General features: G+C 40.2%; 1 protein-coding gene across 1 annotated transcript in view; it reads left to right on the plus strand.

Annotated features, from left to right (window-relative positions):
• The window catches only part of LOC122731659 (doublecortin domain-containing protein 1-like), a 67,033-nt gene that overhangs the window by 33,291 nt on the left and 9,212 nt on the right, over positions 1-24,530 (plus strand). The window contains exons 9-13 of the mRNA XM_043971913.1: positions 2,918-3,116; positions 4,788-4,940; positions 5,632-5,733; positions 12,220-12,356; positions 14,109-14,273. Coding sequence (XP_043827848.1) covers positions 2,918-3,116; positions 4,788-4,940; positions 5,632-5,733; positions 12,220-12,356; positions 14,109-14,273 — 756 coding nt within the window. The remainder of the gene's footprint in view (positions 1-2,917; positions 3,117-4,787; positions 4,941-5,631; positions 5,734-12,219; positions 12,357-14,108; positions 14,274-24,530) is intronic.

Raw genomic sequence — 24,530 nt, forward strand, 5'->3', positions numbered from 1 at the left:
TCAGAGAATGTGGATTCAAACCCAGTTATGCCAATTACTACCTTTGTGACCTTGAGCAAGTGACTTACCTAATTTCCTATAATATTTTCCATATTATCTTAGGGGGGGCCCAGGGCAATGAGGTTTAAGTGATTTGCCCAGGGTCACACAGTTAGTAAGTGTCAATGTCTGATGCAGGATTTGAACTCAGGTCCTCCTGAATCCAGATCAACTGTGCCACCTAGCTGCCCCACAGATAATATTATCTTAATGGCTCCCTCAAGTACTAAATCTCTCAATCTATGAGCCACTTGACTTACATATATCCCCATGCTAGACCTAACAGATAATAGATGTGAACCTGTAAAAAATTTTACTAATTAATTAATTCAACATTATTAAGTGCCTACTCTTCTTGGCACTAAGGAAAAACATGAAATTTGGATAAGATGTGGTCCCTGGCCTTCAAAGAGCTTATAGTCCAGGGGCATAAACTATGGTTACAGATTTCTACAACATAAAATAATAATATACTACAACATATTCTATAGTATAAAAGAGTAGATTAGAGAGATTTTTAAAAGTTCCTGTGAAGGTTTGGAGGAGGGAGTGCGTATTTGTTATTGAAATAGGGATATCAAGGATATCTCATAGAAGAAATGATATCTGAATTAAGCTTTAAAGACTAGGTGGAGCCTTAATCTGTGAGTGATATGAGGTTGGGCATTCTAGGCATGCTCTATAGAAGAACCTGGTCACTAGTTTTCTAATTGGTATTTTGCACTTAAAGGGAATTCCAGTTAATTTCCATTCCTAAGGAGCAGCAACTATGTTAAGGTACTTGGATCAATCTGAGATCTCATTGATGTAGTTATTTCCTCCATCAATGCCAGTTACCACCCAACCACGTCTACCCATCATCCTGAGTGACTCTCATCTAAGGCTCCCTGTATATCCAGTACATGCGAGCTCTGGTTCTTTTGGCATTATGTAGGTACTAATGGGCACCTACTATTTAGATATAAATAAATAAATAAATAAATGTTTCTGTCCCTCATTCTCACTACATGAATCCATTCCTTTTCCTGTTATACAGCTCTTTGGTGACATTTATTACTCACACTATGTATTTTCACATGGAGATTGTTTCAGATAAAAACAGACCAATATTCACGGTACTTTTCTAGTAAAAAGTATTCTATTTGAAAGCATTATATAAATTATAAAGCACGATGCTCAGGTAAGGTTTTGGTATTCATTTCTCCCTGTGGCTTCACCTTACTACAAGGCATTTCTGTACTTCTGTACCCATGAGCGGCCTTTTCTAGGAAGGAGAGCTAACTCTTTTGAGCCAATTAATCTAGTCAAAATATTGGGATCTAATATTTAATTGTCCACCCATATATCTGTAAAGATGCATCAGTAAAACTGGAACCTATGTTTTCAATAACATTAGTAATTTTAAAAAGGAGTTCAACTATAATTAGCATATTATTGGATTGCTTTATGGACATTTTGGTTGGAATATAATGGCAGATCCTGTGTTCTCTCCCATGGGTCTTAAACTAAGACTTCCCACCTCTGGGTTGAATAATAATTAATCCCCTGGGGTACTTTACACTTTCCCATGTGTGCTCTAATTTGGCCAGTTAGCTTTCCAGAGAAAACATGTTCTCCACACATTGATGTTAGCCACTTCAGAATTCACAGGAGTTTTGTGACCAAAAGAGTTGCCCAGAATACTGACAGAGAAGCAACTCCAAATATGCATCCTGGGGAAGGTGAATTGGGAGGCTTTAGGGTTGGGGAACTCTTTGGGCTGATAGTGTCCTTCAATTGTATGATCTCACTGGGCTTTCTCAATGAAGTATGGGGTGCATGATGCATAGCCTCATATTTAGATATAGAGGATAGTACCAGAGGGAACCACTCAAGAACAAGGCAAGAATTGACTTTAGGTTCTTCCTTGCTTAAAAAAATAGAAAGGAAAGAGTAAAGGAATTCTCTTTGTAGTTGAACATAAATAATGTTTATTGGGAAGGTTGGTGCTCAGTGAACTAACAAAAGCCAGGGAGCCAGAGGCTCACAGGGCTTCATCTAGGCTCCATCACTGCCTGGTTTTGTGGCCTCAGGCAAACAATTTAACCCTCCTGCCCCTTTCTCCATTGTAAAATGGAGGTAATGACATTTATCATCCATTTTCCCAACAGCTTGGTCATGAAGGTTAACCAATCATTCATTTCAAAGCAGTTCCCATATAGGAAGTACTACAGAAATGCTAAGTCACATTAGAAGAAGAACACGGAACTATATTTTCTAGGATTCACTTCAAGGAAACACCTTAATTAGAAAATGTGCTCAAATGTCCTATGTGTATGTAGGGACTTATTACTGAAATGGATGGAGGAAATGTTGCAGGAGACTTAGACAAATGTCACTAGACCCTACAGACAATATATATGTATACAGTACACATATGTATATGTATATGTATATATGTGTGTGTGTATATGCACACACATATATAAGGTGTATATAGAGACAAAATAATCTATACAGCTTTATATAGCCTATACATATATAACATGTATTTGTACCTGTATGTATGTGTATGCATATGTGTGTTGCATAGCATACATATCCATGTGCATATAGTTTTATGTGTTTTAATTATATGTTTATATAAACATATAGATCCACACAAATACAGCCATATATAGATATAGATATACATATGCACAATAACATACACATACCTATATCTACACGTATACATAAGCACACATGCTACTAGGTAATGGGTTACATTTTGAAATAGAGTCCCTGAGCATTCAATGACTTCTTGTATCAAACAGACGAGTGACCTTCTTCATAGTATAGTCACCATTCCCACCCCCCACCCCCCACTGCCTAGGTCCTTAAGGTGTCTCGTTTCCAGCTTCTTTCAGGATGTACAGCACAACTTGGTCTGACCAGAGCAGCTTCTAGACTCTACACATATGATGGCACCGCCATTCTTAACCTACATGACTTAATTTTGTGGGCTGTGAATGAATCCTTGAAACAAAAAGACACTGAAGAAAAGAAATATGCATCCCCAGAGGAGACTAAAGAAGTGGTGATTCAGAATGTGGAAGGTAAGTCCAACATGATGGAACTGAGTTAGCGGTGGGACAAGAGTCAGAAGACTTGCATTCCAGCCCTACTCTCTGTCACTTACCAGCTGTGTGAATTTGAATACATTGCCTTCCTTAGCCCCTCTAGGCCTCAGAATTCCTTGACTCAAAAATGATGGAGTTGGATTTGGTGAGCCCGAAGGCTCTTTCCTCTTTAATGTTTAAGGTTTCATAGCGATTGTCGTTGGATTTAAGAGCTAGAAGAGATCTAAGAAACCATCTTTTCCAACCCCTTAGTGAAAGATGAAGGGAGCTGAGACTTTCAGAGATGACTTGCTGCAAGTCACACAGCCAATGAGTTAATTTCAACAGGATTTTTCTAGTAATGCCAAAGCCTCCCCCCTCTTGATGACCTCCAATTTATCCTGGCTATATATTTGCACGCAATTTACACGTTGTTTCCACCACTGGACTATGAGGTCCTCAAGAACAGGGGTTATCTTTTGCATTTCTTTGTATGCCCTGCGCTTCGCACAATGCCTGGCCTATTGTTGTCATTCATTCGTTCAGTCATATATGACTCTTCATGACCCTGTGGACTATAGCATGCCAGTCCCTTCTGTCCTCTATTATCTCCTGCCATCTGTCTAAGCTGCCTGGCATATAGTAGGTACTTAATAAATGCTGCTCCACTAGCTTTCTGCTTCCATTTAGGTTCAGTCACACACAGATCAAACAGGTCATTTCGTTCAATTACTCTGAAGCATTTCTCAAATCTCTCCACCATCCTTCACTTTATTCTCACTGCCACCACCCAAATAGAGAGTCTCATTACCACTCCTATGGATTATTTTAATAGTCTCTGCAGGCCCTGAGTCCTTATCTACCCTTTGCAGTTCATCCTTCATATTGCTACCAGGCTAATAATATTGGTTATGCCTAGACCTGATCATGTCATTCCTTGGCTTGAAAATCTTCTGTGGCTGCCTATTGCCTCCTGGATGGATGGATGGATGGATGGATGGATGGATGGATGGATGGATGGATGGATGGATGAATAAATGAATGAATGAATAAACAAATAGGCAGATAAATAATCAAACAAGCAGATAGATGAATGATAGATGATAGATAGATAGATTATAGATAGATAGATAGATAGATAGATAGATAGATAGATAGATAGATAGATAGATAGATAGATAGATTTATCTGTTGGACCAAAATATAAATATCCTAGAATGTGGGCATTATTGATAAAAATGGATCATGAATAAAGCAATAAATATAGACTTTTCTATTCAGTTATTGAATAAAACCAATTATATCTGAAATTACATTGGCCACTAAGGCTACAGAATGGTCATAGATGACCAGCTTAAAACATTTTGCCCTGTTGGCATATCATCTCTAAATAAGGGCAGCAAGTTATTACTGGGGGCTAGGCGCTATTTGTTTGCTCCCTGGCAGATTTTCAGAGTATTTATGCAAATAAATATTTACAATAATACTAGTTTACCTACCATTTTATGAAATTTGAAATTTCTGGTTTTGGGGGAGGTACACATTTCCTATAAAGAAGCTCAAATCCAGTCATGGTATCTCTTAATTTTAAAAGACAATACAAAATTAAAAAAAAAACATTTCTCTAATTTTTTGTTGAAAAACATGAATTTTTATTATCTTTCTCAGATAAAAAAGCAAACCAAGGGGAAATCAAGTCACCTCCACAAACCGTGATGTCAGCCCGTTTGAATTCTTTCAACACTTCTTTGCTCACCCTCATTCTCAAAAATCCTATAGAAGTCTGGGTTTCATGTGGGGAACCATTCATACCCCTGGATGGTAAGAGAGAGGAAAAAACAGGGAATCAATTCCCACTTTACTTTATGGAAAATGGATTAAATGTGTGTCCATGTCAACCTAGTGCCACATTTATGCAAAGGATGAGTAGTTGGGTCTATCAATTCAAATGTGCAAGAGGATGGATGGCTTCATATCCTAGATGTGCCTTTTTTTTTTCTTACGGGGATAGAATGTTTTGTCTGGGAAATTGTCTAATTTAGGTGATAAAGAGATTCTCGATGTACAAGGCTGCGAATAATGGTATACATTACAAAATAACAAATGAGTTTAATTCACCATGAGGAAGACCTGTCTGCACATCTTCATTTTTAAGAATTGCCCCCTTTAGGCAGTAGGTGGGTGTTTAAAAAACAAATAATTCCAAACCAGGCTTCCATCACCACCAAATAGATTTGGGGAACAGGAGATGAAAGATGGTACTTGAATATGTTAAATCCTTATAATAAAGCAGTAGCTCTATTTCCCCCCCTCTTGGATTCCACATGGACATGCCTTAAGCTCTGTCATCTTTCAAAGGGGTTTCTTTTGATGACCCTCACCTTTTAATTACTTGTCTCTAATTGGATCTATCTCATGGACTTCCAGGGGCATTACAAATTATCGGCTTGTGTGATAAATTGCTGTTGATAAGAGAATTCAAGATAAAGACCCTGGGTTTCTATGATTACAGCTTTGCAAAGATCAGAAAAACTTGAGAGAAAGAATTGGCTAAAGAAGGACAGACTTTTGGCTGATCTGGAATTCATGAAACACAAAATGAGACAGTTAAAAGGTTGGTATGGGAAAAAAAAAAAAACAACCAATAGAGTATGTTCTGTTGAATTCAGAATATGACCTCAATTTACTGATTGATGTTTTACTCTAGCTATGTATTTATCTAATGAACTGCAGACAAAACATGGCTGTAAAAGGCAGAACAAATCTCACAGTTAATGCTATATTTCTTAAATATTGATTTTATTTTAAGTCACATATCAGACACCCTGCCTATATCACAAATCTAACCTGTCCCAAACTACGCTGAGCATCTTCCTCTTCTCCTTCCCACTTTTCTTCCCGTTCCTCACCCTCCTGCCCCTTGAAATCTGCCCCTTTTCCTAAATTTGTCAGCGACTACATCAAAGAGCTAGCAAGTTACAGTGAAGAGAGTGTCGGTTCTAGAGTTAAAGGATCTGGACTCAAATCCTACCTATGATGTTACTTCTCGTCAGACCTTGGGCAGATCACTTAAACTCCATGGGCTCCTGTTTCCTAAGCTGTAAAATGAAGTAGATGGGTCAAATGACCTCAAAGGTGCCCTCTCATTTGAGATTCATATTCATCTCTTCCCTGGTCACTGGGCTTTCAAAACATGAATATCCTTACTGACCATTTTCTACACACTCCGGCTCCATAGCCAGAGTTCTCTCCACTGACTGCATTGAATCTCCAAAAAGGGATTCCCTCTTTGAGACTCACTTAACGGTTTGGACGTTCCTATGGACTTAGGATAGTCTGACTTAAAACTGTTTCTATGCATGATTCATCCTTCTGTTTGTTGAGGACAAGACATAATGACACATTTTCATGATTTTCTTAGAGATTGGTGCTAGAGTTGGTGGTTATACTTGGCTATCCCCAGGGAGATTCCTGAGAGTGAAGGACGTGAAGGATACCTCCAGGTGGTCTTGTCAGAGGAACCATAGAAAGAGCTTTCTCATTGCCACAATTTGACCCAGACAGGTTAAGGAAGTGATTTGCCCAAGATTGCCGAGGTTATAGGTAACAGATCTGGGATTTGAAACTAGAGTTTCTGTTTTTAATCCTCCTTATTATGAATCTGGTGGGGGCAGCTAGGTGGCACAGTGGATAGAGCACCAGCCCTGGATTCAGGAGGACCTGAGTTCAAATCCAGTTTCAGACCCTTGACACTTACTAGCTGTGTGACCCTGGGCAAGTCACTTAACCCCAATTGCCTCACCAAAAAAAAAAAAAAAAGTAGAGAACATGGATCTGGTGAACTTTCCACCAGACTCTACCCTAAAATTTCAAAGTTCTCAAATTCTACCCTATTATGCTCTGAAGTGAACCCACTTGGTGCTGTTTTGATAAATTTATAAACCACTCTACTGCAAAAAATTGAAACCATATTCACAATTTATACTTTCCCATATCCCAATAAAACCCATCACTCTCTGATTCACTTGCACATTCCTGTGTATACAGTTGTTGTTCAGTCTTTTTGTTTCAGTCGTGTCTGACTCTTTGTAACCCTTTTGGGCATTTCCTTGGAAGATACTGAAGTGGTTTACCATTCCCTAAATGATCTTGTCCCTTCTTATTCTCTATGCCATTTAATATACTATAACTTGTCTCTATGCCATTTTACATACAAGTGTTGTTGTTGTTTGTCCTTCACTTTTTTGAAGAGGACCATGATATTGGGGTGATGTCATGACTTGCAGTGAATTGGATTTAAGTGAAGAAGGGCTGTGTAAGGTCACCAACCTCACTCTTTCCTCTGGAGCCATCTGGGTCCGTTGGCAAGATATTTTATCAGGACAACTAGAAATGGCCCCAGATGTTTAAGACAATTGGTGACTTTCCCAGGGTCACACAGCTAGTAAGTATTTGAGGTGAGATTTGAACTCAGGTTCTCCTGACTTCAAAGCCAGTGCTCTATCCACGGTACCATGTAGCTGACATTTACTAGCTGTGTGACCCTGGGCAAGTCACTTAACCCTCATTGCCCTGCCAAAAAAAGGGGGAAAAAAGAAAGTAGGAAGATATAGCAGGTCATACCAAGGTTGGGCTATATAGAAGCTGAGAATCAAACTAATTATACTTGGAGAGGCTCATCAACTGGTTGACCATTGACTGATGAATTCTTTTGCCCACACTAATTTATTTTTTGAATTTTTGTTCATTTTATGACAATTTCTACTTATGATAAAATATATGTGTATAACTATATTTCTATATAACAACATATTAAATAAATGAATATAAATTGCTACAGATAACAATCTTTATCAATTTCCAGATTATTCATACTTTTTCTTCTTGACTTACCCATGTAACTGTTGTATTCGTGTAAAATGTAAGCTCCTTGAGAGCTTTATACAATGGTTGACACATAGCAGGGGTTTAATAAATATTCATTAATTGACTGATTGAGAGCAGCAGATGTTTTTCTTCTGGTCTGTGTCCCCAGCACAAAACACAGTATCTTCAGTAGAGGAGGCTCTTAAACTGAATTGAACTGAGGCAATGAAACCCACACATATGAGTATGAGAGATGGGTCCATAAGAAAAATAGAATTAATGTATTTTGTAACAATTTGAGCAGTGTTCATAGCCTTCCCTTTTGGTAATCTGATGGTCATAAATTATAGATCCCCGGGGAAACTGTTCCCCAAAATGGAACTTGTTGTGCAGTCTGTGTTGGGTGTGAGCCCCACTTCTATCTCCCACCTGTGGGATTCTGATAGCTGAATGTGAGCTCAGGTGTGACAGTTTCCGAAGGAAATGTTGGCAAAAGCAGATAATGCTTACAGATTCCTGGGTGTATATATTCTGGATGTGGCCTTCAACCACTTAAATAACCCACTCTCCTTGTTATTAGCAATATATCTTTAGAGCAATGTGCTATATAAGTGGCTAAAGTGCATAATAAAATAAAATAGCATTATGTTGAAAAGATGCTAGTAACAATTTGCCTGCTATAAATTAATAAGTGCTTATTTATGATTTGTTGGTTTTAGCATGAAATGGATATATACAAATACATAATGTTTATAATTATCACTGCCTTCTCCCCCAAAGCTCTTTACCAATATCATGGTTTTTCTAGCTCACTGGTTGATTGAATCCATTATATTTTTCTTTCTAGATCTATCAATTACATATGTGTGCTTGCTGTATACATGGAGATCTCATTTTCCTAAAAAGTTATCATATGGACAGCTAGGTGGCACAGTGGATAAAGCACCCGTCCTGGAGTCAGGAGGACCTGAGTTTAAATCTGGCCTCAGACACTTGACACTTACTAGCTGTGTGACCTGGGCAAGTCACTTAACGCCCATTGCCTCACCAAAAAAAAAAAAAAAAAAAGAAGAAGAATTGTACTACAAGTATCTACACTAGAGAAATCACTGGGTTAGACCTAAACAAACAAACAAATTATAGCCTAGTTCAAAGATTCCTTTTTTTTTTTAAGGGCAATGAGGGTTAAGTGACTTGCCCAGGGCCACACAGCTAGTGTCAAGTGTCTGAGGCCAGATTTGAACTCAGGTCCTCCTGAATCCAGGGCTGGTGCTTTATCCACTGCACTACCTAGCTGCCCTCAAAGATTCTTAACATGGGTTTCATGGATAGATTTCAGGGGATCCGTGAACTTGAACAAGAGGAAAATTGCATCTTTATTTTCACTAACCTCTAACTGAAGTTTTGCATTTCCTTTAATTATGAAAGTCGGCAACAAACATTATTCTGAGAAAGGAACTGTGGGCTTCACTAGACTGCCAAAGGGTCACATGCCAACAGAAGGTTACAAACCCCTGCAATAGTGGATAAAGATCTTGGCTTGGTGTCAGGGAGATGGGTTCAAATCCAACCTCTGACACATGCTTTGTGATCATGTATATATCACTTAACCTCTTCTAGTCTCAATTTTTTCTTCTATAAAAAGAGATTGGGACAGCTAGGTGGCATAGTGGATAGAGCACCAGCCCTGGAGTCAGGAGGACCCGAGTTCAAATGTGGCCTCAGACACCTAACACTTGCTAGCTGTGTGACCCTGGGCAAGTCACTTAACCCCAATTGCCTCACACACACACAAAAAAAGAGAGAGCGAGATCAATAATCCCTGTATTACCTACCTCAAGGGGTTGTTGTCAGGCATAATAATAATAATAATAATAGTAATAATGATAATATAACAATAACTAGCCTAGATATAATACTTTAAGGTTTGCAGGGTGCTTACAAATATTACCTCAATTTATCTCCCCAACAATCCTGGAACATAGGTACTATTATCCTTATTTTACAGATGAAGAAACTGAGGCACAGAGGATTTAAGTGACCTGTCCAGGGCCACACAGCTATTAAGTGTCTGGGGCTATATTTAAACTCAAGGCTTCCTAACCCAAAGTCCAGAGCTCTATCCCTGTACTACCTAGCTGCCTCAGTTGGAATAATATATGTAAAATACCTTGCAAACACTATGTAAATGAGAGTTATTATTATTATTGTCATCGGTAGTAGTCGTGGTTGGTGGTGTGGTGGTGGTGGTAGAGTAGTAGTAGTTTTATCTATCTCTAAGAAACTTTGCACATCAGGTCTATTTCATTAACAACAGTAACCCTAGACAGCTGACAATAAACTTCACCTTAGGATTTACACAAAACTCTCCGAAACCTCATTTCTTTGATTGAATGCCTTTTTAAAGGAACAAAGCAAACTCCTGTGGATGTTTGTAAAATGGAGAAAGAAGACATTTTAATATGCATATGTAATATTTTATTTATCTCTTCTTATAGCTCCTTTGTTGTATGTATGTGGCCCATTTTTTTTTTAATGCAGAAATTTACATGCCTTAAATCCTAGATAAACTCTGTCTTAGCATCCAGCATCACAGGGCGTTCTATCTTCCCAGCTTCTTTGAGAACAAAGGGCACAGCGAAGGTGTCAGGAGCTAATCATGCTCCCGGGGTGTGATTAGATGGAAGGAAAAGACTGCTATCTCCTGAGTTAATATTATTTTAGAAATGCTTAATCCCCAGGCCACGAAGCTAATTGTGGGAAAAGGCTTATTATTAGAGAAGAACAAAACATATGTTCCCAGCCTAATGGAGGTGATGGTGACAATATAGGTCACCAGTGAATTCTTTCTGAGTAAATCACAGTGGAACTAGGCCATGGGTATTAGGCTCGAGAAGAGCAGTGTTATTGCTTTGGGTAGTTGGCAGGCAAGGTCTGTTTCTGGCTATGTGAAAGGCCTGAACTGCAATCTCACCTTGAAGACTCTCCACAAACTTTCTAGCTTCATCTCCCTTTTCTCATGATCTATACTCCTCCTTAACTGAACCAGCTGCCATGGCATGAACAAATGCTGAACTCTTCCTGCCTCCACACCTTTGGCTTTCTAGGATCCCTTCCACTATAAATTCTGGCATGGTATGTTTTATAAGAAAGGAACAATAAAAAAAAAGAAAAGAAAGGAACAATACCCAATTTATTAACTGGGAAGGAGCCAGGTAAGCCAGAGATTTCTTTTTCCTATCCCAACCTCATCTTTTGTTGAACAAATGAATGAATGAATGAATGAATGAATGAATGAATGAATGAATGAATGAATGAAAAAACACTTACTATATGTAAAGCACTAGAGTGTGTACTAGAAATATAACTAGAAAAGAAGCACAGTGTCTAGGACATAACAGGTGATTAATAAATGCCTTATATGATCTAATGCCATCCCTACCCTTGAGAAACTCACATCCAAATGGGGAAGACAGTTCTACCCAGTTCAACTCTATCCAGTTCAAAAGCCAGTGCCACCAAGGAGGACAGAGCTGTCCTTGATTCATCTTTTGTATGCCCATAATGCACGAACCTATGAGCAAACTGGAGGAGCCAGTGGTCCCTTGTGCCACCCCCAAATGATCCATTCCTTGTATGATCTTGGAAAGGGCAGCTTTGTGTAGTGGTGAGAGTGTGGGATTTGGAGTCAGAAGATACTTTTTAGGTTCAAATTCTTCCTCCAGCTCTTACTCATAGAGTGACTGTGGACAAATCATTTATTTGAGCCTTTGGCAATGCTTGGACTGCTCACACGTTCTACATGGGTCCCATTCTCTCTTGTAATTCCCATTCTGACGCAAATCCCAGATCCTGGATGTATTAGCATCTTCACTATGACCAGGCACCATACTGGATATAGCACCGGCCTTGGAGTCAGGAAGACCTGAGTTTGACCCCTGTGACCTATGTCACCCTGGGCAAGTTACTTCTTCATCCCTCAGCCTCAGTTTCCTCACCTGTAAAACAAGGATAATAATAGCATCTCCCTCCCACGGTTGTCATGAGGACCAAACGAAACCATTTGCATAAAGCACTTTCCAAACCTTACAGCCCTCTAAGAAATGTTAGTGATTGTTATTTAGGGGAATGGGGTTAGTATAAATACAAAACACAAATAAAAAAGTCTGATCCATATAAAGTAGAAACGCCTGTACTTACTTGAAAACTTAGAATTTCCAAATTCTCCTTACAGGGCGACGTGTCTTTGAGGGTAAACCTGGAAAAGTAACTTACACCCACAGCCCTGGAAAGCGCTCGGTAGTCAAAGGTAACTGGATGGAGCCCTCTCAAGAGGAGAGGAAGTTACTGAAGTACATAGTGAGTGTGAAGGTATGGCCAAACTCAGCCATGGCTCCCATTTCTCTACCAATATCTAAAACAAAGTTGGATTCAGAAAAATGCATCCTTGAGCTAGCCTTCATTTCTGGCCAGTTAGGAATGGTTACAGAGTTGGCATTTGAAGGATACCTCAATGGGCGGACAAGTCCAATTGAAGTGTGTTTTGTTTGAATGGGAACCATGAATTATGACCTTAGCAAAGACGAGAAAAAGGCCCAGTGGATATGTACATAGGCAATTACACTGAGTACCTGAAAGATGAGTCTTATGGCTTCATTGCTCATCACTCCTAAGGGTCTGTCTCAATATGTGAAAAGAGCAAAGAGTGAAAAACTAATTGCAATGGAGACATTCAGAAGTGTGAAATTCAGAAATTGGTTTCAATCCATATGGTTAATCAGTCAGGATCACTGTTCATAAAAGAGGAGGGAAGAGAAAGGTCAGCTCTAGCGAGATGATTGGTGATGTGGGCCTGGGAAAAATGCCTGCCCGCCCCCCCCCCAACCCCCGTGCTTTGGAGAAGTTTCCACCCGAATGTGCTGTCCCAGCGTGGGAAGATTTCTCAAAGTGAAGAAATGTCCAGAGAAGCACCAGTCAAGGTTCTCAGTGAAATGTGACATCTCAGAAATAGGATTTCTCACAAGACCAAACAGGCTGAAGTACTAGACAGAAAATGAAGGCACATTATTGAATTATTGTAAGCTTAAAGATGAGATGGAACTATGCCTCTGAGCAGTCCAGAAAGGGGTGTGTGTGTGTGTGTGGTATCTGCAAGTAAGTGAGTAAAGACCTAGACCCAAAGTTGCAAAATTCCTTAAGAGGCTTTTCAGATAACACAAATAAATCTGTGATTCTGTTTAAAACAGGAACTCAAACACACACACGGCCACATAAAAATACACATAAACATGTGCAGAAAACATAGAAACCATCTATTCCAAGGGTTGAGTACATATTTAGAAAGTCATCTCTTCATTGCCTTCTGTGATTCCTCTTAATACATTGAATGGGCACTTCTACATGATTAATGGCAGGAACTGGCCCAGAATTAATGGCCCAGAACTGGGAGTAGTCTGTCTCTCTGTCTCTCCATCTTTCCATTTCTCTTCTCCTCCACTCCTCTCCTCCCCCTCCTCCTTCTCCTTCTCCTCTCCTTCTCCTTTCCTCTCCCCTCTCTTTCTGTGTCACTTTCATCTGTCTCTTTTCTCTCTGTCTCCATCTCTTTCTTCCTCCCATATCTATGTGTATGTATGTATGTATATATATGCATATATACATACACATGCACATACACACATTCATGCAGTTACACATACTGAATAATGTGCTGAGCCTAGAGTGGGGAAGACCTCTATTCAAATCCTGCCTCAGACACTTATTAGCTGTGTGATCCTAGACAAGTCACTTAACCTCTGCCTGTCTCATTTCTTATCTGTAAAATGGGAGTAATAATAGTACTATCTGTGGGGACCAAAAAAGAGAATATCAAGGCCTTTGAAGAACTTAATATGCTATGAAAGCTATGGTTATTAGTACTATTACTTGGGAAATTAATTTTTGACCTGGGTTATTTCATCTGAATAGATTTGGTTCCTGTATTATAGATGATAAAATAAATGCATGTCAATGATTCTCTTTGTTTCCTAACACCCCTATCTCCTTCCTTGATTCTTCACAGAATCTTCTATCCTCCCCAAGCTAAATTCATTAATGTCATGCTCCCTGATACTCTTCTCTCACTAGGCGCACCTTTCTGAGGTCCAAAGGCAGCAGACAAAACACAATTCTTCAGTGTCAGCCAAACAAACCAGCCTATATGTTCAGCCCAACACAAAAAGAGTCTTTGCTTACCTCAGTGGTCACGAACGTGAAGATGGTGTTTATGCCTGGGGCAGAACAATTGCTGAGGTAAAATTCTGGGAGTAATCAACTTAGAGGATATCTGGTGCTCAGGAAACACCTTCTTTAGGGTTTTTACTGATAATACACAAATGAGGAATGATGCTAGGTACTAAAAAAGAATGAGAATGCATGTGTCTTGCAATGGATAGAGCACTGGCCCTGGATTCAGGAGGACCTGAGTTCAAATCCAGCCTCATACACTTAACACTTACTAGCTGTGTGACCCTGGTCAAGTCACTTAACCCCAATTGCCCCACAAAAAAAAAAAAGAGAGAGAGAATGCATGTGTCCATCTACGCCACTAGTCACTCATGTTCCCAGATGTTTGTTTCTTTTTCTCCCCACCTTTGAGACCTGTGGTAGTTATAAGCCCTGTCAAGAATTCCAGTCTAGGGGGGCAGCTAGGTGGCACAGTGGATAGAGCACTGGCCCTGGATTCAGGAGGACCTGAGTTCAAATCTGGCCTCAGACACTTAACACTTACTAGCTGTGTGACCCTGGGCAAGTCACTTAACCCTAATTGCCTCACTAAAAAAAAAAATTAAAAAAAAAAAATTCCAGTCAGGGGCCAAGGGATAGCAGGGGCCAGAAGCATCCTTGTTTTCTAATAGGGAAGACTGGGGGAGCTGAAAGTTTTGTCTAATGCCTTTTGTAATGGGCCAGTCATGACTGAGTGAAGTAAGCAGGGACTTAGGAGGTGGCAGCGTTTCTTTGACATGATGGAGATTGGGACTGGTCATCATTGTGGTGCTTTCTGTCATCTTGGATCAGGGTCTCTTAATCTGGGGTCCATGGGCTTGGTCCTTTTTATATCTTGATAACCATTTTTAAATAATTCATTTTTTAAAAATCTACTGTATTTTCTTTTATATACTAAGCAACATTATTCCAAGGAGTCCACAGATTCCCCCAGACATCCAAAGGGGTCCATGAGGCAAAAAATAAAAAAAGTCAAGAAGCCCTGCCCTGGCAACTTGCCCAGTATCCTTCAAGATTAAGCTCAAGCATTACTTTCTACATGAAGCCTTCCCAGCTTTCCTTTGATTTTTGGTGTGCCTCCTCTCCTAATGACCTGGTATTAATTTTTTAGATATTATAGAACTATAACTGGACTATATACATACACTATACTGTATATATTCTAGATATAGTAATAGATCGTATCATATATATAGTAACATACGATATAGTATATAGAATAACAAACATGCCATATGTAGTAATAGATTGTATCATATATAGTAACATACCCTATAGTATATAGAATAAACATGCCGTATGTAGTGATAGATTGTATCATATATAGTAACATACCCTGTAGTATATAGAATAATAAACATGCCATATGTAGTAAGATATTGTATCATATATAGTAACATACGATATAGTATATAGAATAATAAATATGCTATATATAGTAATATGCTATGTAGTATATGCAATAATATATAATTTAGGGGGCAGCTAGGTGGTGCAGTGGATAAAGCACTGGCCCTGGATTCAGGAGGACCTGAGTTCAAATCTGGCCTCAGACACTTGACACTTAATAGCTGTGTGACCCTGGGCAAGTCACTTAACCCTCATTGCTCCAATCCCCTCCAAAAAAACAAATAATATGTAATTTACTACATTTATGAATATATTATACACACAATATAGAATAATATCTAGTTGGACTAGATGACTTTTGAAGTACCTTTCAACTTTGAAATCCTGTTATAACCATCAGCTGTAATTATTATTGTCATTACTTTGGCCAAGGACCTCCAGGGGGCCATACAAAGAGCATAGTCCTTAGCCTTAAAGAACATATTATAGAAAACAAATTATGAAAAAAGAGAAGATATTATAGAGTTAGGAAGATAGTTGGAGAAATACACATAGACATCCCCCAAAAGACAAAAAGACCTATTTGTGCAAAAATATTGATAGCAGCTCTTTTTTGTGGTGGCTAAAAACTGGAAATCAAAGGAATGTCCATCGATTGGGGAATGGCTAAACAAACTGTGGTGTGTGATGGTAATGGAAGATTACTGTGCTGTAAGAAACTACAAGCAGGATGACTTCAGAAAGGCCTGGAAAGACATGTATGAAATGATGTATAGTGAAGAGAGCAGAACCAAGAGAACATTGGGCACAGAGGCAGCAGTATTGTTTGATGAAGAACTGTGAATGACTTGACTGTTCTCAACAATACAGTGATCCAAAACAATCCCAAAGGACTATTGATGAAACATACTCTCCACCTCCAAAGAAAGAACTGATATTGATGGAACAGACTGATGCATACTATTTTTCACTATCTTTCATTTTATTCTTTTAATCAAGTTTTCTTGTACAAAATGACAAATATGGTAATATTTTACATAATCATACTTGTATAACCCATATCCGACTGCTGCCTCAGGAAGGGGGGAAGGTAGGGAAGGAAAGAGGGATAAAAATTGGAACCCCAAACTATAAATAAAAAATGTTTATTAAAGAAAATAAAAGAAATACACATAAAAAGATAGGCAGCTAGGTGGTGTAGTAGATGAGAGTATTGGGCATGGAGTCAGGAAGACCTGAGTTCAAATCTTGCCTCAGACACTAACCAGCTATCTGTGAAAAGCAAGAAATTAACCTCAGTTATAATGATTTACAGGGCATCCATGTGGCTCAGTGGATAGAGTGATAGGCCTAGAATAAAACCTGAATTCAAATCTCTGATGGCATTTGAACAGTGAAAAGACCTAATAAAAGTGTTATTTAAAAAGATAAATACAACCAGAGAGTGTAATATGGATGATTACTGACTAAAGTAAAGTTATTTAGGTTTCATTTGCTCCTTGGAAATTTTTTTTAAATCATCTCTAATCTCTTCAGTTTTGTCTCTGAGATTTCTATTTTAGGGACCTTTTAGGGAACTGGATGAAATTCTTTGTGATCATCCATTCGTTACATTAAGTATTTATTAACTGCCTACTTTGGGGCAGCTAGATGGTGCAGTGGATAGAGCACCGGCCCTGGAGTCAGGAGTACCTGAGTTCAAATCCGGCCTCAGACACTTAACGCTTACTAGCTGTGTGACCCTCCTTTCTTGGGTTACTGTCTTTCACCATCCATCTGTCCTTGGTGTGTTACTCTGTTATCAGCTGAGTTGTTGTGTGCTTCTGGGAGGGAAAAAAATGATACCTAAGGACAAATAGATGCTAAAAAACAGGCCCCTGAGGAAGGAGACAAGTTGATTTTAGCTTGATGCATTTACTGTCTTCTACTGCTCCCACATTTCATATGCCATAGTCATCGTGGAGAGGAAGTGAAATTAAAAAAACAATTCCTCCTCTTCCCTCTAGTAACTCCCTCTCAGGGTCCTGGCTCCAATTTTGGATCCTGAATCCTCAGTTTCTGAATTTGGAGTTCTTTATGAGTGAGCTTATTTACTGTTGGCCCAGCTCACAGCTAGACTGTCTACTCTGTTTATACATAGGTAGAGAGGTAGGTCAGGCAATTGCAAGATGCTTCCTGTGTGGCATAATCTGCTTTCATCCAAAGGTCACCAAGCTATATAATCTTTTCAGATCAAGGATTCTTAGGTTGTAGGGAAAATACCCTTAACCCCTAATTTACTCTGTTGACTTTTTTTTTCAGGGCAATGAGGGTTAAGTGACTTGCCCAGGGTCACATAGCTGGTAAGTGTCAAGTGCCTGAGGCTGGATTTGAACTCAGGTCCTCCTGACTCCAGGGCCGGTGCTCTATCCACTGCGCCACCTAGCTGCCCCCTAGTTTCTCTCTTAAGATAGAGTGAAGGGTAGAGTATGAGAGGCTTGAGGAGGGAAGAAAAAGTTTGGAAAAGCTGCTGAGGGGGGTACAATAGAATTAATTATAGGAAAATAGGATTGTCATGTACCAATGCGGGCCAGACGAAATTAGATCATACACATTTGTAGTGGACCCAATTGACTCAATCATATCAGCCAGTGATGTTCAATGGCTTTTTGGATGGAATGAAGAAGTTGTATAGTGGGCTAAGCCACTGGGTTGGGAGTTTGTCAAAGGATATTGATAAGCTAAGATGGCACTGGAGAATGGAGAGGAGTATAAGGTTGATCCTGCTTAACTATGGGATCAAAATCAGGAAGAGAAGCAAAATGAGGTTATAGCAGGGATGATGGACTAGGAGAGTAGGAAACTGTGGAGTGTTTGGTAGTCATGGAGAGGATAAAAATAGGCTTGGTAAGAGTGAAGCAGAGGGAGAGATGGAAAAATAGGAGGCTGTGTCTGGAAGGAAAACAATCATAATTCAATATATTGGAGATAGAGCAGTTATGGGTAAGGTGAGATCAACTGTATGATCAGCCTTGTGTGTAGATGAGGTGGAGTGAAGGTTAACACATAGGAGAGTGTTTAATGGTAGGACAGATGGTAAGGCCTGGTGGTCTGGATAGCTGGAGTGTAGAGGGAAGATAAGGCCGATGTACAAATACATCTTTACTGTCATTACAATGGATAAACGAAATCCATTGGGTGGTGGGAACTCTGGTGGCAAGAACTTCCTTTTCCAGGTTGACTATGTATATAATATGTGTGTATGTGTGTGTGTATGTACATGTGTATAGAATAGTATTTTATAATTATAGATAATATATTGCATATCATATTATTATATATAATGCTATATTATATTGTATGTCGTATATAGAATATCCAATAGCCACAGCTGCTAAAGAGGAGTAGACTGTGGGCCCAGCAGATACAACTGTGAGGACTGCATCTCCACTGAGGTTGCCCCTCTAATTGATGGAATTGGAATCAGATTGGACAGAGGGCCAGCAGCATAGGGGAAGCTGCTATCCATGGAGTTCAAGGAGTCCTTAGTGACCATTACCATAATGCTTTAGGGGAGGTGTTTGTTTGCCTTCTCCATGCCACCTTCTGTCACTGTGTGGGGCACCTCTGTTTCGGCTAGGCTTGGCTTGATGAGTAACTCAGATTTATTTTTTTTCTATAAAGTTAGCAAATATATATAGAAAAAGGACTCTGTCTAGAATAAATGGGCAGTTGGAAAAATGAAGGTCTCTGATTTTACTAAAGGAATCTAGATGTTCAGTAGTACATATCAGCCCCTGCTCAAAACAAACCATCAACATCAACATCAAAAACCCTTCACTGGTTTTCCTTTTTCCTGTTCAGTCCAGATAAAATTCCTTTAGACGGACATTCCATGTCCTCTGCATCCTGGCTTCAACCAATCTTTCCAGCTTTGGCTCACATTACTTCTCCTTTGTTTTTTGTTTTTTTTTGTTTTTGTTTTTTTTTTTTAGTGAGGCAATTGGGGTTAAGTGACTTGCCCAGGGTCACACAGCTAGTAAGTGTTAAGTGTCTGAGGCTGGATTTGAATTCAGGCACTCCTGATTCCAGGGCCGGTGCTCTATCCACTGCATCACCTAGCTGCCCTTCTCCTTTGTTTTAATGAAACTCAATGACTCCTCATCTCCTGAACATGTTCATTCTGTTGTGGCTTTCCCATTTCTGTTCCTTGTCCACAGCATGTCCTTTGCCTATAATGCCCACATCTGACTCTTGAAATTCCTACCCTTTCTCTAAAATCTTAGCTCTGGGGCAGCTAGGTGGTGCAGAGGATAAAGCACTGGCCTTGGATTCAGGAGGACCTGAGTTCAAATCCAGCCTCAGACACTTGAGACTGAACTAGCTGTGTGACCCTGGGCAAGTCACTTAACCCTCATTGCCCTGCCCCCCCAAAATCTCCTCAGTGTCATTTTTCTTGGTCCCACACATCTGCAGAAGGAAGTAATATCTGCCTCGTCTGAAACCACAGCATTTTATAATCTTCTTAAAAACTCATGAGAAACAGAATCATGTAGCACACAGAGAGCCAGCCTCAGAGTCAAGACGGTACAGGTTTGCATCCTGTCTTTGACATATACAAGCTGTGCGACTCTGGGAAAATCACCTACCTTCTCAGTGCCCCAGGAAATCCTCTGAGCCTATAGATTGAAGCTGCCCACAAGCATTGGTGGATGGAGCTTCCTCACTGGAAAGTACCCAGTGAAATAATTAACATTGTGAAACTTAATAGGAATAGAGTCTTATACTTGGATATAAAAAAATAATGATAATAAATCAATTTCACAAATCCAAGATGGGGGAGGCATGAATAGTCAGCAGATTTTATTCCTCTGGGGAAAATATTGGGATTTGTAGTAGACTGAAAGTTTAAAATTAGCAGAATTTTTAAAAAATATGATCTTAGGCTATATTAAGAGAGGCCTAGCTTCCAGGAATCAGGTAAAAATCCTGCTGCACTCTGTCCATCCCCCCTTAAACCTCATCAGGAACATGGGGGTCAATCCTAGGCATCATAGTTTAAGAAAGACATTGATAGGGGCAGCTAGGTGGAGCAGTGGATAAAGCACCAGCCCTGGATTCAGGAGAACCTGAGTTCAAATCCAGCCTCAGACACTTGACACTTATTAGCTGTGTGACCCTGGGCAAGTCACTTAACCCTCACTGCCCCACAAAAAACAGAACAAAACAAAACAAAAAGGGGCAGTTAGGTGGTGCAGTGGATAAAGCACTGGCCCTGGATTCAAGAGGACCTGAGTTCAAATCCAGCCTCAGACACTTGACACTTACTAGCTGTGTGACCCTGGGCAAGTCACTTAACCCCAATTGCCTCACCAAAAAAAAAAAAAAGACATTGATAAGCTGTAGAGCATCTCAAGGAATGCAAACAGAGTGCTAAAGGACCTTGAGTTTATATCATATAAAAATCAGTTAAAGGAAATGGGCATGTTTGCCTGATAGAAGACCCAGGAAGTACGTTAAAGCCGTCTTCAAATATTTGAAGGAACGTCATATGGAGGAGAGATTTAGATTTATTCTATTTGGTCCCAGGGGGTAGAATGAAGAAGAATTTGTGGAAGTCCTACAAAGCCTAATAGAGATGTGACTTGAGGAAAACATCCTAACAATTAGGGCTGCCCCAAGATATATTGGACTACTTTGAGAGGTGATGAGTTCCCTGTCCTTGAAGGTCTTCAGGCAGAAGTTGGATTACCACTTATTATTATTACAATTCAGTTTCCTATTATGGAGCTATTGGGCTAAATGACTGCTGAGTTGCCTTTCATCATTCAAATGTTACGTTTCTACAATCCTGGGGGTCCTGTACAAATTGAAATAACAGGTCCAGATTTAAAAAACAAAACAAAACACATATTCCAGTGGATCTTATATTTATCCATAGGTACATCTTATCTCTGCCTATTAGGCAGTGAAAACTTCAAGGGCAGGGACAGATTCTTAGCTATTCCCTTTTGTATCTTCTTAGAATAGCTTGTTGTCCGTAGGACCTCTTAATATATGTTGAATGAACAAGTGGTCCGTTCACCAGATGAATGAGAAATACCCATATTTCAAAGTTTTTCTCTTTGCATTTCATTCAGGGCTATCCCAAATTTTTGTGACACATCAGCTTGTTCTTAATTTTTCTCCTGAATGTGACAAGTCCAGCCGATCCAGCAGCTTTCTACCCACCCACCCTGTCTTTACCTTTGCCAAAATAACTCGTTCCTCCAGTTGGTTCCATCTCTTCTGGGTACACCAGAACAGCTCTCTTCTCCGGGCTTAGTAGCTAAATCTTCAAGCCCAAAGCTTTTCTGTGACTTAGCATCATAGACTTTAGAGTTGGAGTAGATCACAGAGGTCATACCGTCTACCTCTCCGCCCTCTGTCTACCTCATTTTATAGATGTTGCATCTGAAGTACAGAGGAGTTAGGCAACGTGCCTAAGGTCACAAGTAGAGTTAAGTCACAGCTTCCAAAACCAGTGTACTCTGCTGTCTGGCCAAGCTTTGTCTGGTCCTAAAGGACTGATCTCCTCCTACATCTGTAGCATCTCTCTCTCCCTACTTTGATGAGACTTCAATGGATCTGTGATCTTGTCGATGTGGGTACTCCCTTCAAGGGTGCAGATAACAACCTCTCTGTACCTTCTCAACCTCCTGTCAATGACCTCCAGCAGTCTTCCATGGGAAGGAGTGGAAGGAGGGAAGAGGGCAAAGCATTCCCAGATCTCCTCATGTCATGTCACTGCGTGGTTAACAGTGGAGGGCACCGACCTCCCATCAGTTGTCTTGCTGTTCGAACAGTCCACCTTGTCAGCAGCTCATCTCCCTTCACCCCCCTTCCCCATCCTCTTGTGTCCAATATAGCCTTACATTTTTTAAAGTCTTTTTTTTTCCCCATTCATTGCTAGCCTCAGCTCATTCCAGGCTTTAGCACTTTCTGACGCTGCCATCACAATATAATCATGCTCAATTTGCCCACCTTGGCCTTCATTTTCTTTTAAAAATCTAAATTGGTCACTTAGTTCCTTTGTATTCACATCGGTCTCTTTATATAGCTGCCCCTTCCTTTCCTTCTGAATCAGAATTTGTTCTCTAATTTTTCACATCTCTTGAGGGATCTTCCCTGGTGGAATTTAGAATTAATGAGAGCCTACCTATCCTGTCTCTGAACACTTTGAAATGTGTTCCCCCCAGGGTGAAGCTAATAGAGCATTGAAAGACTGAGTCCAAACCCTGCCTTAGGTAAATGTTTCCACTTTCAGCCTCAGTTTCTTCATCTGTAAAAATGGGAATAATAATAATAACACCCCTTACTTCATAGAGTTATTGTGAGGAGCAAATGAGATAATATGTGCCAAATACTTTGCAAACCGCAAAGCATCATGCATATGTTCACTATGTTATTATTTTATCTCACTTTGGTGGAGTTCAGATAAAACAGTCCCAGGGCAAGTTTCTATCATGCTGTTATTCCTTAATGTTCAATGTTCTACAGACTGTTTCATGGATGGATCAAATAAGTGCTTTTTAGAAGTGAATCAAAAGATCAGGATTTATTATTATTAATTATTATTATTAGTTAGGGTAACAAAGAGGAGTAGATAGAAAACTGATTTTGAAGTCAGGAGGGCCTGGCTCCAGATCTCACCTCTGACGCACATCAATTGTGGGACCCTTGGTAAGTAATCTAACTTCTTAGTGCCCTAGAGAGCTCTCTCTTTTTTTTTTTTTTAGTGAGACAATTGGGGTTAAGTGACTTGGCCAGGGTCACACAGCTAGTAAGTGTTAAGTATCTAAGGCCGGATTTGAACTCAGGTACTCCTGACTCCAGAGCTGGTGCTCTATCCACTGCACTACCTAGCTGCCCCGAGAGCTCTCTTAGACTAATAACAGGCTTCCACCAGTCTCGGAAGACCATGGATCAGCGCCTTGAAGAGCCACAGGCCACAGTTGTGGCTGTGCAGTCTGATATGGGAGCCGCAGCTCCTGCCACAATGAGGACATCGGAAAACTGCGCTTTCTGTTGCCCGTTGGTTCCTGCGTCTCATTCATTTTTCTTCCTCCTGAGCTTGAAGGCCCATCTCAGCTGCACGCAAGCTGCTCCTGAGTACTGACCTCCATCGGGCATGGTCCTTGGCCATCTCCTCCCAGCTGCCAATGTCTATTCCCAGAGCCCTCGAGTCTTGCTTGCATATATCTCTTAGACTAAGTTTCAGTAAAGGTAAAAACTTGTGTTGTCAGAGGGCATTTTCCTTTCTAGGAAGCTTCCTACAACAAGGATAGCATACGTCCATTCTCTTATCTTTGTTAACCTCCTGACCCTGTGCCTGGACTTTCTTCAAAACCAGGTATTTTTAACTGCTGGTTCATCCTGAAACTAGCCTGGGCACCTGGAGTAGCCTACCACCCCTGTGGCCTCTTCCCCCATTTCACTGTGAGGTCTGCACCCCCTTCTCCCATTGGTGAGTTTCTGCTGGATCCTGCATTTTGTGGAAGGAGCCAGGCCAGTCGGCCTTCACCCTCCTTCTAAGCCTGTCTGACTTCCCTGGGTTTCAAAACCATGCCTCCACACTGGGTACTCACTCCACTCCCTCCTTTCACAAAAGCTCCCTTGTGTCTTGTCTTCACTGAGGGCAGAGATTTTCTTTCTGTTTACTGAGCACTTAGCACAGTGCTCCAGCACATAGTAGGTGCTTTGTAAATGTTTGTTTCCTTCCTATCCTCTCTCCCATGTTCTTTATCATTACCATGGTCACATGCCAAGGTTATGTGGCTAGTTCCCCCTTAATTATCTGTCCCAAATGATAGCCTCTTACAGCACTTGCCATTTTTCCTCTGGTACCCAGGGTCTCCTTATTTCTGGTGCAGATGTATGTTAGGCTAGATGGCTTCTAGTGCTGAGATTCTTTGA

Source organism: Dromiciops gliroides, chromosome 6, assembly GCF_019393635.1.
Source record: "Dromiciops gliroides isolate mDroGli1 chromosome 6, mDroGli1.pri, whole genome shotgun sequence".
Classification (NCBI taxonomy): Eukaryota; Metazoa; Chordata; class Mammalia; order Microbiotheria; family Microbiotheriidae; genus Dromiciops; species Dromiciops gliroides.